Source organism: Pseudochaenichthys georgianus, unplaced genomic scaffold (genome assembly GCF_902827115.2).
Source record: "Pseudochaenichthys georgianus unplaced genomic scaffold, fPseGeo1.2 scaffold_2287_arrow_ctg1, whole genome shotgun sequence".
Classification (NCBI taxonomy): domain Eukaryota; kingdom Metazoa; phylum Chordata; class Actinopteri; order Perciformes; family Channichthyidae; genus Pseudochaenichthys; species Pseudochaenichthys georgianus.
In genome coordinates this window covers 7,146-21,061 of record NW_027262904.1, presented here as the reverse complement: position 1 = coordinate 21,061, position 13,916 = coordinate 7,146, and the positions used below count along the sequence as shown (strand labels likewise).

The 13,916-nt window shown below is 41.0% G+C and overlaps 1 protein-coding gene across 1 annotated transcript; it reads right to left on the bottom strand.

Annotated features, from left to right (window-relative positions):
• Positions 1-5,101: 5,101 nt before the first annotated feature.
• On the bottom strand, positions 5,102-13,291 carry LOC117442001 (gamma-aminobutyric acid receptor subunit alpha-5-like). Its single transcript, XM_034077996.1, has 5 exons — positions 12,983-13,291; positions 11,222-11,306; positions 10,191-10,315; positions 5,864-5,931; positions 5,102-5,338 (listed from the first exon to the last, which is right to left on the bottom strand). The coding sequence occupies exons 2-5, from the start codon at positions 11,302-11,304 to the stop codon at positions 5,102-5,104; spliced, it is 513 nt and encodes a 170-aa protein (XP_033933887.1). The 5' UTR covers positions 11,305-11,306; positions 12,983-13,291.
• Between the last annotated feature and the right edge of the window lie 625 nt (positions 13,292-13,916).

The following is a 13,916-nucleotide window of genomic DNA, read 5'->3' as shown; positions in this document are numbered from 1 at the left end:
ACACACACACACACACACACACACACACACACACACACACACACACACACACACACACACACACACACACACACACACACACACACACACACACACACACACACACACACACACACACACACACACACACACACACACACACACACATACCATGTATACATCACTTCAGGGGACATTACATTGACTTACATGTATTTCCTGGAGACCATAACCTTAACCATAACCAACACATGCCTAACCCTAAACCTTACCCTTAACCTAACCAAGTCTTCACCCTAAAATGAATGATTCCCCTCTAATTTGTCCCCATAAGGGAGGCGAGTCCCCACACCTGACCTGACTGTGTAAACAGATGTATGTCCCCACAAGTATAGTAATGCTAGGCCACACACACACACACACACACACACACACACACACACACACACACACACACACACACACACACACACACACACACACACACACACACACACACACACACACACACACACACACACACACACACACACACACACACACACACACACCACACTCACACTCACACTCACACACACACACACACACACACACACACACACACACACACACACACACACACACACACACACACACACACACACACACACACACACACACACACACACACCACACCCACACCCACACCAACACACACACACACATACCATGTATACATCACTTCAGGGGACATTACATTGACTTACATGCATTTCCTGGAGACTTACCCTAACCTTAACCATAACCAACACATGCCTAACCCTAACCCTTACCCTAACCAAGACTTCACCCTAAAAGTAATGATTCCCCTCATGTGGACCTCCATTTTGTCCCCATAAGGGAGGCGAGTCCCCACACGTGACTATGTAAACAGATGTAGGTCCCCACAAGTATAGTAATGCTAGACCACACACACACACGCACACACACACACACGCCATAAAAGTAGATTTATAATCTATTTTTATGTATTTTTAGGATGCACTTCAAACTTCATCTTGTTTGTAAACGTGCTCCATTGATAACGTTTGTAATTAAAAATGGTGATCAATATCAGAATCAGGTTTATTGCCACGTAGGTTTAAATGGTTTAAAGGAATTTGCTTTTGTATATGGTGATGCAAAAATAAACACAATATATGGAATTAAGTTGTAAGAGAAATATCAAGAATAGAATATTTCATATTTTAAATACGATTTAACATTTAAAAATAAAGACGAAGATTTACACCGAATATAATTTATTGCTAGGAGCTACTTTCTACTTTTTACAATTGAGAACGATATTTGTCCTCAACTTAATTTTACAGATTAAGTTAAGAGTTACTAAGCATCGATATACAAGCTTGTCATTTATCTTCTTTAAACGATAAATGATCAAATTAAATAGAAGAAATTATAATATTTTGTAACAAGAGCCCTTTTACGTTTAGTACCCCCCGTCGACTTTCCTGAAGTACTCCACTAGCAACAATTTGAGATGTACGTTATAGATGTTCACCCTAACAATAACGGATACGCACATGCTTCTGATAACAGACACCGGATATAATATCCAATAGTTTCACATTTTTGTATTTTAACGTTCATAACCGGCAGTTATGAACATTTCTTACTGAGTGTAAGAAATGAATGAATGAAGAGCAAAGATGGATATTTTAAGTCTTTTTGACAATACTTGAGTTAAAATCTAAAATCGTGAAATGTTAATTTATTTTTTCTACAAAATGTCATTAAAAAACGTTGTTTGTGAAACGTAGAAACAAAATAGTTTCAGACGATATGTCGCTTTTTCTTCTTGCTCTCTTCCACTTCCACTTTTACTTCTACTGTATGTCTACGTTTAGTGCGTGTTAAGCCAATGAAAGCAATTTGGCTAGCTAACAAGTTTCCCAAAGCCAATATTTCAATTAGAATCCAATTATTTTAATCAATTGGCCCAATACATAACTTCAGGAAAAGAAGACCACAGCCAAATGATCAGTGTATGTGGTTTGTGGTATTCTGATTTATAAACTTTAGTATTGTAGTGTTTTAAAATGCATTATCTCAGGTCTGAAACCACTGCGTGTTTGTTGTTATTTTGTCCAGGTTTTATTTTATTTCTTTCTTCTCATGTTTGCAGAAGCCTCCTTATTTATTCTGTAGCTGTAAATCATGCATCTCTAATAGTTATTAATGAAATATCGTGACGTGAGGTGGAGGCCCTGTGACCTCCGTCCTGCAGAGCGAGGACCCCCATCTGAGTTGAGTAGTGAGAGCAGGCTTTATCTCAGCAGCACGGCTCTTAGACAAACATTAAAGAACTATTACAGGCTGATGGATGACTCTTCTCTAATTGGATCACACCACGTCTCACTCCTATGATTCATTGTTTTAGTCTGATATAGTCAAATATGTTCATGGTGCTAGTTTTAATTGATTGGTTCCTGTTTTATTTTGAAAGGTTTTCTCCTCTTTTGTATCGGATTCTTGTATGTTGCATATTGCGAACTCTTGTTGTGATGTCTGAACCAAGCATGAATTAAAAGTATTTTTGTTATAAGTTCCTGTCACCTGCATTTGAGTCCACCAACGCTCTAATAGGAAGTTATTAAACCCTCCAACAGGAAGTCTGCGTTAGTCCTGATTAACATGAATTAAGGTCGAATTGTGAAAATCAGGATCTATGTCTTTTACAACCTCCTTTACACTCCTGTCGACACATATTAATCCACATGAATCCCAATTAGTTTGATTGTATTAAAATATTCTGATTAATAAAACTCATATTCAATATATGCATAACTTTTCAGAGCTACATATCTATCACTGTGCGTATAACCATCCAAACATGTTGAAACAAAGTTGAAGAAACCCAACGCAGCTCAGTAAACACAGTGAAATGTTGACGTCATTGACTTCAAATGACATAGTTTAACAGTAATAAGAGTAACGTTTACATTTCTCCTTTTGGTTTAATAAAGTGTTGAAAGTCCAACATGTATTAACACCATTGCAAGTGACAGCATAACTTTTAAAACACTTAATACGCCCTTTAACTTACATGATCTGCGTCTCTCATCACAATATTGAGGACACAAGGAATTGTGATAGAGCATCATCTCCTTTCCTTTCGAGTGTATCCTAAGCAACCCGGTATCACGGCAAGACATGAACATGTGACGATTTACCATGCTGGGAGACGTGAAGATGTCAAGATTTCGTCCCTTCAAACATGACAGTTACACGGTATTGTTAACCCATGTTAACCAGTGGAGAAATACCCGCAAATGCTACCCCGATGGTCGGTTGTTATTGTCAATATTAATATAATAATGATTTATTTTGTAATAGTCAAACTCGATTACGCCGATTTTCTTGTTGCCCCAGCTGGTCGACAACTCTTTTAGCAGAAACAAAGGCTACATTAATGTATTAAATCAATGTTAATCCATTCGTGTGGATGTGGAATTAACGGACGTGACGTTGTGCAATTGCGTTGCCAGGCAACAGCTTCGGTTCATGTTCATTTACAAACTCTTCAACTACAACCGTATATATTAACACAACTTTCATCATGAGAATCCCAAATCAACACTGAGGATTACACCGAAACACAGCGCAAAATCTACACAGAGAATATAGGAGTGGCCTATATTCGCGCTCTTTCCATCCTAATCGATATAACACATGTTTAGAGACAAAGAAAGTCTGTTAAAGTCATCTGCGCGCATGGTCCACACTCCCCCACAGGAAGGCAGGACCTTTGACCTGTGCCCTGCTCTAAGTTGCAGGCAGGACACATAGGAAAACACTAAAATTCTCCCCTGCACAGATGTCATTAAAATATTCTCTAACAGTAGTTATATTTAAAAACATGTTAGAAGGCCTCACGAAATACTTTAATGTAAATTAAAATTTAAATGTGAAGGAATGTGTGTATAACAAAATACATCCGTCATAAACTAAACCGGAAACAGACGTAGGTAAAATCCTCAGCTCGATGATTGGATGGTTTAGCCGCAATGCATGCTGGGATTTGGTGTTTATACGATGTGAAATCCGAAAAAAAATGTTTTAAATAAAAGAATACTTTATTCCGAGTGTGCTTGCTTTTGAAAGTCATCACATAACGGCATTGTAATACACGGTTTGGCTGCATTAATTATTACATATCTGCCGTAGTTGTCTATTTATAGAGCCCTGATGAGAAGACTTCTAGACAAACAGGAACAACTGCCGCCAAAACTGAAAATGTGAGGTGGATCATAAATATATCAGCCATTAAACAACATCTTACATTTCTTTTCACATAATACGTCTCCTGGCAGTATCAACACTAATTCGGCTGACTTTTATATTTGATCCAATTGGTAGATAGGCTGTATATACACCATAACGGTGCACAGCTGATAGAAAGGGACACCTGATAGTTAAAGCACGTTATTGCATTTTATTATTTTATTATTAGATATTAATAGGAACCCTATAAAGTATATTCATTACTCGTTATTTTCTACTAATAGTTAATTAAAGACTGTGTATAATGAATATTTTGCACATCCCTTTCAAGATTTCAAGATTTTCTAAGGTTTATTGACATATCATATTATACACAACTACGGTGTAGTTATGCAATGAATGAAAAACTTGGGTCGCAGGTTCCTCAACAGTGCATTACAAGACATCTATCAATATGTGTGTATACCTCCACCATTAAACTGTCATATTCTGCACATTTCTTATACTATCTACATACATCTTATAAGAGTATAATACATATGTATAATATCCACTATTCCTTAACCCCGTGACGTTTCACACAGAGGTCAAGGAATAGACGATAGGAATAGATGATAGTAGGTGATTTTTGGACTATTTGACTGTAGCCTTAGATAGAAGCTGAACTGATGAAGGGATAAAGTGCAGGTGTACAGGAGGTCAGGTGGTTGCAGGTCTAATGGGAAATAGGTGGAACCAATGAAGCAAGAACAGGAGAAGAAAGAGCGGGATAATAACAAGGACAGGAAGTGAAAATAGACACCAGGGGGGAAACGTTTCAAAATAAAACAGGAAACAGATCATGCCATCATGCCAGAGGTCAGCGGTACCGGTACCTCATGGTGTAGAGCAGCGTGCCGTCATCCTTCAGCCTCAGCAGCTTGTTGGGGGTCGTCATGTTGTGAGCGATGGATTTCTTCCCGTTGAGGAAGAAGGTGTCCGGAGTCCAGATGTTACTGGCTAACAGATTATTGAGAGGAAGCATCTCCATCGGGCCTTTAAAGCAGAGACGCTCGTCCTTCCAGCTCTGACGGAAGAACACGTCGATGGTGTATTCCTGCGGGAAAATAACAGCGATAAAATCGAATTAACACTGTACATGTGTTTGGGATTAAACAAATTGTTTGTGTACTCCGAGCGTATAAGAGAATGAACTACACCTTCCACATGTTTATTTCGATTTTTAAACACTAAGGCAAGATGTATCCTATCTAATTGAGGCAAGACACATGTTTATTCATGCTGGACAATTTTTGTATTTTGCTAAGAACGCTGCAAAATGAACATAAAGGTTTTAAGTGAAATGATAGAGAATAAATACATTAATATACACATATATACAACAGCTATGTTTCCATTATTGCACATAAACTACTTTTGATAGTCTCATTTATACACAATTGTATTACTACACATGCAGGGAATACATTTAAAATGTAGATTTTTTCAACAGAGTTGTATTGTGTTTGGCGTAATGGCCTTAAAAAACAGATAGGGTTGTATTTTGTTAAAATATTCCCACCACATAACAGATTTATTTCAATACAAATTCTAAGTGTAGGTTGAGAGTGTAACTTCTTACCATTTCTGTGTCAGAGACGGGTCCGAAACTTGTGACGAAGATGTTGGTTTTTATCTCCGTCACCTTCTCTGAAAAGAAGAAAGAGATAATATTGTGAGACTAAACTTAAAGGTCCCATGTCATGCTTTTATGGTTATTACCCGTCCCCTTGTGTTATGTAGCTTTTTATGCATGTAAACTGTCTGCAGAGTCACAAACCCTCAAAGTACACCCTGTAGCGAGTAAAACTCTAACACAGAAAAGACCTGTCTGTGCTGCCCCAGAACGCCTCGTTGGACATTTCTCTTTTTCTTCCTGGGTACAGTGATGTATTTGGGTATAGTGACGTAACGTAATGTAACGTCCAAGAAGACCAATCTGCGGTGCTGTTACGTTACGTCCGAGCCGGACACACACACACACACACACACACACACACACACACACACACACACACACACACACACACACACACACACACACACACACACACACACACACACACACACACACACACACACACACACACACACACACACACACACACACACACACACACACACACACACACACACACACACACACTCAATCTTTTCTCAGCTGCAGCTCCACCGATTTCTCAGCCGGCGGGACGTGGCGAGGCTCTGAGTACACAAACTCCCAACCAGGCTGCGGGTGTGTGTGTGTGTGTGTGTGTGTGTGTGTGTGTGTGTGTGTGTGTGTGTGTGTGTGTGTGTGTGTGTGTGTGTGTGTGTGTGTGTGTGTGTGTGTGTGTGTGTGTGTGTGTGTGTGTGTGTGTGTGTGTGTGTGTGCTCGGGCTGGGTTTCGCTGTGTCTCGCAGACCGCCACTGGGCTCACAGGGGGGCAGGAGCTCCAACAAGCCGTTTAGGACAGAGAGTGAATACACATACTATACAGAGATGCTGTGAGAAACCAATGTGAGTTTGGAAAATTGCACAGTATAAATCTATTCTAGTAGACCTCAACAATGGAATTATGATCAGTAGAAATGGCCATGACATGGGGCCTTTAAACATGAAGGCAGGTTTATGTTTTCGGTGACATTACAGGAATTAAATGAGGAACAATTATACAACCCTGGATGGTTGCACATTAGGGTTAGGGTTTTTGGAACTTTTGCCCTTCTGTTTTAATCTGTATACTTCATTATATTTGTGAAAAAGCAGTTGTCCCCTGTGCTCAAAGACTGTAGAGTACAATATAGTATGACCTCAAAACACGTTACATACAGAGGTTGAGCTAAACTTTTTCACTGCCCGTCATGTTGACGGACAGGATCGTATAACTTCTGTCAAAATCCAGAATTACCCGTCGGCTTTTACACAACTGTCAACAGGGGGGGGACAGTTCACATGCACAGTGTTATGCATGGCTGCTGCACCTCGCGGGAGCGTGCACAGCGTGAAGCCAAAACTTACAGACATTTCAATGATTTGTACGGCACAGTTAGGTTTGGAAACGGTATGATTTCCTTTTTGGAGGGCATGCATAACACGGCACAACACCGGAGCCTCGCTGCGGGGAAACTTTGGCGCTGTTCCAAGTTTGTTCTAATCTGTCAAAATGACGGACTGCTTTCAGATTTGTCCGTCATTGTTAAAAAAAATCCTTCATAGACGGAGAATATTCGGTTAACGCGACCTCTGGTACCAAAGATGTCATTTTATGAACACAATACATTACAAGTGCTTTTTGCTCCTTTTAGGCCATATCTTAAATGTTCTATTGCTGAAAGTTAAATTTTTTATTTGATCTAAATAGTAAAATTATTGCTCAACGTATGTACAAGATTTTAAGACTTGACCAATCAGAACAAAAGTGGCAGCATTTTTTCTAACCCTAACTCCAGTCTTTTGACACAGATGGTGCAAAGATCCAAACTCATTTTATTCTAGAAAAAGTGACCCAAAAACCAGTAAAAGAGAATTATTTCCTCTTCTTATCGTCTGAATCCTCCGTTCTGAGGAGAGCTTCTCTGTGTTTGTATTGCTTCTCCCGAGAACAATGAAGCGTCTGTTTTATGAGCAGGAATAATGTCTTCCTCAAGGTCACAGTATCTGCCTCAGTACAGTGACATTAAATCACACTGAGGGGAGATGCAAACAGCTGATCATGCCTCTCTGTCAAACACTTCATGAATACAGACACATTCAGCCTGTCCGGGGAAAAGACTGATGTTCCAGAGCATTGTTCAGAATGAGGAATATCCACAGAGAAAAGAGCTTTTTTCTACCCTTTTCTGACCCTGAAGGTAGAATCTCCCTGGGATTTCTCTATGTGATTTGGGATTATTGCAGGGAATAATCTCTGTGTCAAACAACGTTTACGATACTTAAAGGGTTTGTTCAGCAGAATGATCTCCACATATTAAAACCACTTCATGTGTAAAAGATAACGTTGGCTTTAAAGGAACCACAGCACGGTCACATGTCTTCATGTCACCACCGCTAAGCTAAAGGCGGCTAATGTCGGGCTATAAAGGAACTACAGCACGGTCACATGACTTCACATCACCACTGCTAAGCTAAAGGCGGCTAATGTTGGGCTATAAAGGAACGACAGCACGGTGACAAGACTTAACCTCACCACCGCTAAGCTAAAGGCGGCTAATGTTGGGCTATAAAGGAACTACAGCACGGTCACATGACTTCACATCACCACCGCTAAGCTAAAGGCGGCTAATGTCGGGCTATAAAGGAACTACAGCACGGTCACATGACTTCACATCACCACTGCTAAGCTAAAGGCGGCTAATGTTGGGCTATAAAGGAACGACAGCACGGTGACAAGACTTAACGCCACCACCGCTAAGCTAAAGGCGGCTAATGTTGGGCCAGTGGTTCTCAAACTTTTTCTGTCATTCCCCACTTTGAACAGGTGGACCTTTTCAAGCCCCACCTGTTCCTCATCGCTCCAATAAAAGGTTGGACCTCACATCCTCTAGGGGGGTCCGGGGGCATGCAAGATATTTTTTTTAATGTTGAAGTGAAATGCATCAATCTGGTGCACTTTGAGCCCAACATGAATTTCTGGATACAGCTCTCAACACTCTATGAAAGGGAGCTGTATACTTTTTAATAATCCAAACATCTTTAGAATATGATCACAACCAATAACAAATAATTTAAACTTGTTTATTCTTATCTTATGTTAACTAGTTAGCATTCTTTCTTTTTATTTATGCATGTTTTTCTAATTACTCCCCTTCTAAAAAAAATTATGGAATGGAATGATTTCTTACTTTATTTTTTACATCTATATTAAATAGATAAAGGTGTGTTCTGTCTCGCTCGCTCACAGAGGCTGTGTGCTCTTCCGTGGCGATGGCGGCTTGCGTTAAAAAATAATAATAGGCCTATTTGTAAAGCGAGGGGACACAAACGGGATTTCGAAAAGTGTCACTGTTAAACTCCTTATGAAGTGGGTGAGGTGCCGCTCCACATTGCTTTTCTTCCCGACTGCAACGCTGTTGTGTGTGTGTGTGAGAGAGCATTTCACATGTGTGTATGAGAGATTTTTACATATGTCTGTAAATGATTTTGGTTTCAGTTGTGTGTGTGTGAGCAGATTGGCCATCGGGAGATTCGGGACTTTTCCCGGTGGGCCGCTGCCGTTGGTGGGCTGCTGCCATCGGTGGACCGCTGGCTCTGGCATAGGTGGGACGTGGACTTTCACAGTGCTGCTGCGCCGGTACCGCATCCGCCGCCGCATCCGCCGCCGCATCCGCCGCCGCATCCACTGCCGCAAACACCCGGCGGGTCCGGCGCAGCGGCGCTGTGAAAGTCCACCGCCATTGCGAGTCTCCGGCTGTAACAGTCCACTACCGCCCCCGAGGACCCAGGTTCGATTCTGGCCTGAGGTCCAAAAAATGTATTTAAAAAAAAAGAAAAATCTCTCGTTCATCGCGTCCGTTTGCGACCCACCTATCACATCCTTGCGCCCTACCAGTGGGGCGCGCCCCACACTTTGAGAAACGCTGCGCTAAGCTAAAGGCGGCTAATGTTGGGCTATAAAGGAACTACAGCATGGTCACATGACTTCACGTCACAACCGCTAAACTGTTGGGCGGGATGACGTGTACAGTATAGTCGTCTCATTGAGACACTTGTTAGCAACCGCCGTTTTTAAATCCACCAGTATATCTACTGACATACTTTGTCGTAGCAAAACTGAAAGATAAAACGTTACAAAAATAAAACATTCCTGGATATTTTGTGAAAAGAGACACCCCAGAGATATTTGGCACCTTCAGTTCTCACCTGTCAGATGTGTGACTGTTTTAATTACGTAAAGTATCAGAGGTGTTGAGGCTTTTATTTGGACCTACCTCCCAGTCCGGGCCGCAGTCTGTTGTCATATCCGTCCAGCAGCCCGTCCAGGATGCGTGTGAAGATGGTGATGTTGTCGTTTAGTTCGGCCTCTTTGGGAGTTCCCGTTACTTCCTGGGAGAGGCTGAGGTTTAGAGATAATGGTTAGGAAAATACACAACTCATGCAGGAATTAGATTAAATGGAGTCTTATCAGGATTAAATTATACAGATATGGTGATACACAATAACGGTATATGAATTGTTAAAAACACGTACATCCTTACCCAAATTTCTCTTTACAAAGATTTAACTGTAACTAAGATGTAACCCTATAATTCTGCTCTTGGGGTTTTCCCTCTCCTGTAGTGTGCTGTTCTATAGGACAGGTTATTGTGCATCTAAATGCTCTGCAAAGGCTAAAATCCAATCGAACATACTGACATATTAGGCTAGTGCTCCAACACATTGTTCGTGATTGGCTAAGGGGCGGGACATCCCTAAGCGGTTGACCAATCACAACTGGTTTCAGACAGAGGGTGAAAAGAGGTGTTGCAGCACAGGCAGTATGAAGAAAAATAAAGAGCTTTTTGAACATTAAAACATGGAGACATGTCACAGTAGAGACACTACCTACTGATAATACGAACCTGAAAATGAACATAATACGTCATTTTTTTTTCTTTGACAAGTTTTCTTGAATGTTATATTTAAATATGCAAATAAGTAATTATGTTATAATAACTTTTGGGTAAAAAAAAGTCTCATGAAAAAAAATGTAATATGAGTTTTGCCTGATTTCCTTCCACTTGTCTGAAAAATGAAAGAGGATTAGGGCCACATGAGAATATATTGTTTTAGATCTGACCAAAAGTGAAAAGAAGTTCCCTTTAGTCTCGCCCAAATCTGACAAATGTATATTTGTGTGCATGCATGTAGACATAGTCAGTGCACGGCTGGAAATAAAGTAACATAGGAAAATATATTTAGAAATAGATTATTAATACAAATAAAGTGCATTCATGTTTCCCTGCAGAGCTCCAGTTCTCACCTCAGCCGGCAGGTGATGCTCAGCATCAGGACGCAGACACACACTCGCCTCATTGCAGAGCTGAAGCTCTTTCCATCGCCCATTCCTGAAAAACACACCGCATCCTCACCGGGTTAAAAAACTCACAATAACTGGCTGAATTCAGACTCTACTTATCCCGACAGGCTATTCAATTATCCACAACCTCAACACTCAGAAGCAAGGTGTGAGAGGCAAACAAATCAACATGGATTATATCAGCAGCAGTACATACAAACTAAAACCATTGAAATGAATGCAGCAGTTCTGTATTGTAGAACTTCTCTGCAGTTTCACTAAATGAATAATATCCATTCACATATATTTCTTTTTATAAAATAGTATTGTTGATCAGCTTTACAGCAAGCTTAAAAGGCAACACTAATATTTCTTGATCAGTAAATCTTAATAATTGTGCACAAATGTTTTTGTAGTATCACAACATTAGATGCAAAGAATAGTCGGTCAACAGAAAAATAATCTCAAACTATTGATAATCAAATAAGTGTTAAAGTCATTTTTCATGCCAGTATTTTAGAAAAGGATGTTTTCAGCCTCGTTTTTCTGTGATTTTTCACATTAAGAGAATATCTTCAACATAGATGGAACAACATTTGGAAACTAAATAAATAATATTTAATCTGACATATTTTGTATTAATATACACGATATGTTTATATGCAGGCTTCAAGCTCTAGTATTTCCCTCCTATTAACTGTATTTTCGGGCAAAAATGTTGTCTCTGTTTTATTTCACATTAAAGTGAATTTCTTTGGGTTTAGGACTGACAAAACAAGACATTTAAAGACATCAACTTGGACTGTGAGGAACTTGAATGAACATTTGTAATACTTTTTGACATTTTAAACACCAAATCAAGAAGCTAATGAGCAGATTAATCAATACAAATAATAAATAAATAAATGTGTAGCTACATATTTTCTGGATTTTCTCAACACTTCAGAAGGTCTGCACAGATGTTAGGTGCAAAGTTCCTCTCAGCCTTTCTTTCTTGTAAACCTTATTTTCTGGAAGACTGTTTACATCCACCTCTTCTTCTTCTTCTTTTTACATTATGCACATTGTAAACATTTTCACCGTCTATGCTGTAAATGTAATATATTTTTAAACTATGTCTGGGAGAGGTTTCCTCCTCTGCTGCTCTCCCCGAGGTGTATAGCATGTTCCCCTTTAACTGGGGGGTTTCTTTGGGAGTTTTACCTGCAAGGGTCTAAGGGCACACTGTGAGATGCCTCCACCTGCACATATCTGCACATCTGTCCCTCTGTATCCTCTCTATCTCACACACACACACACACACACACACACACACACACACACACACACACACACACACACACACACACACACACACACACACACACACACACACACACACACACACACACACACACACACACACACACACACACACACACACACACACACACACACACACACACACACACACACACACACACACACACACACACACACACACACACACACACACAATGATGCATGCACCCCGCGCTGCACAGCCTCCATTCACGACTCACTCCTGCACACACACACCGCCTCATTCCTCCACCACATTCCCCGGCTCTGAGGCTACATTCTCCAGGTTAAGGTCCCCCCTCCTGCAGCCTCAGCAGCAGATACCCCCCCCCCGTGCCCACTCACACACACCCCCCCCACACACATACCCCGCCGGCCTGTAACAAGCCGTGCTGCAAAGCTTACCACACAAGAAGACGATGCGCAGTCAAACTTCTCCCTGAATCTCACACGCAGACTCTGGTATCTGGCATCAAATGTGAGGAGCCATCCGCGCACAGAGAACAGAGGAAGAGGCGATGAGGAGTAATTCCACTGTCAGCGGGCTTTGTGTGTGATTAAAGGGCTTGCAGCGGGAATGTGAAGGCTTCCCAACACTTGTGCTGACTGACCATCCTTCAGAGGGGTCTGCACACAGCAGGCTCTGCAGAAAAATCCAATCCGGTATCCAGAGGTACAATGCAAAGTGCGGAGTGAAGGGAGAGCATGCAGTGCAGAGAGGATGTGTGATGCATGAGAGAGAGAGAGAGAGAGAGAGAGAGAGAGGGAGAGAGGGAGAGAGAGAGAGGGAGAGAGAGAGATGGGGAGACTGATAGGGAAGGGAGGGGGAGAGAGAGAGGGAGTACAAAGTAATAACAATGATAACCATGAGAGGGATCTCCATAACAACAACCCTTTCATAATCTGATCAATACCAACAAACAATAGCACCACACATCTTTACTTTATGACACATTTTGCAACACTTACAACGAAAGAGGACTTTCTATGGGGTCTTTAAGGTGGCATTTTGTAGGCTGCCTGTATGCATGTGATAGATATTTACTTAGTACTACTTAATTTTCTTTTTGGGGATCCCCTTTCCTGTAGCGTGTTATAGTTTTTGGTGCATGTAAATGGTCTACAAAAGCTAAAATCCCTATGTTACTGCCAGAGGGAGATTCCCCCCCCCCCCCCCACCCACGTTCAAAACGCCTCAATTGGACTGCTTTGTTTGCTTCCACATAGTGACATCACTATGTAACAATTTTCTAGCGCTCTAACAAATTGTATATGATAGGCTAAGGGGCGGGACACCTCTAAACGGTTGACCAATCACAACAGAGTTGGCTCACAATAC

What these genes read in the sequence shown, in the direction of transcription:
- LOC117442001 (XM_034077996.1), bottom strand. Translation starts at nt 11,304, where the DNA reads ATGGGCGATGGAAAGAGCTTCAGCTCTGCAATGAGGCGAGTGTGTGTC. An exon ending in ACTGCGGCCCGGACTGGGAG is followed by an intron (nt 5,932 to 10,190) that starts GTAGGTCCAAAT and finishes TCTTCTTTTCAG; the next exon opens with AGAAGGTGACGGAGATAAAA. An exon ending in CCGTCTCTGACACAGAAATG is followed by an intron (nt 5,339 to 5,863) that starts GTAAGAAGTTAC and finishes ATTTTCCCGCAG; the next exon opens with GAATACACCATCGACGTGTT.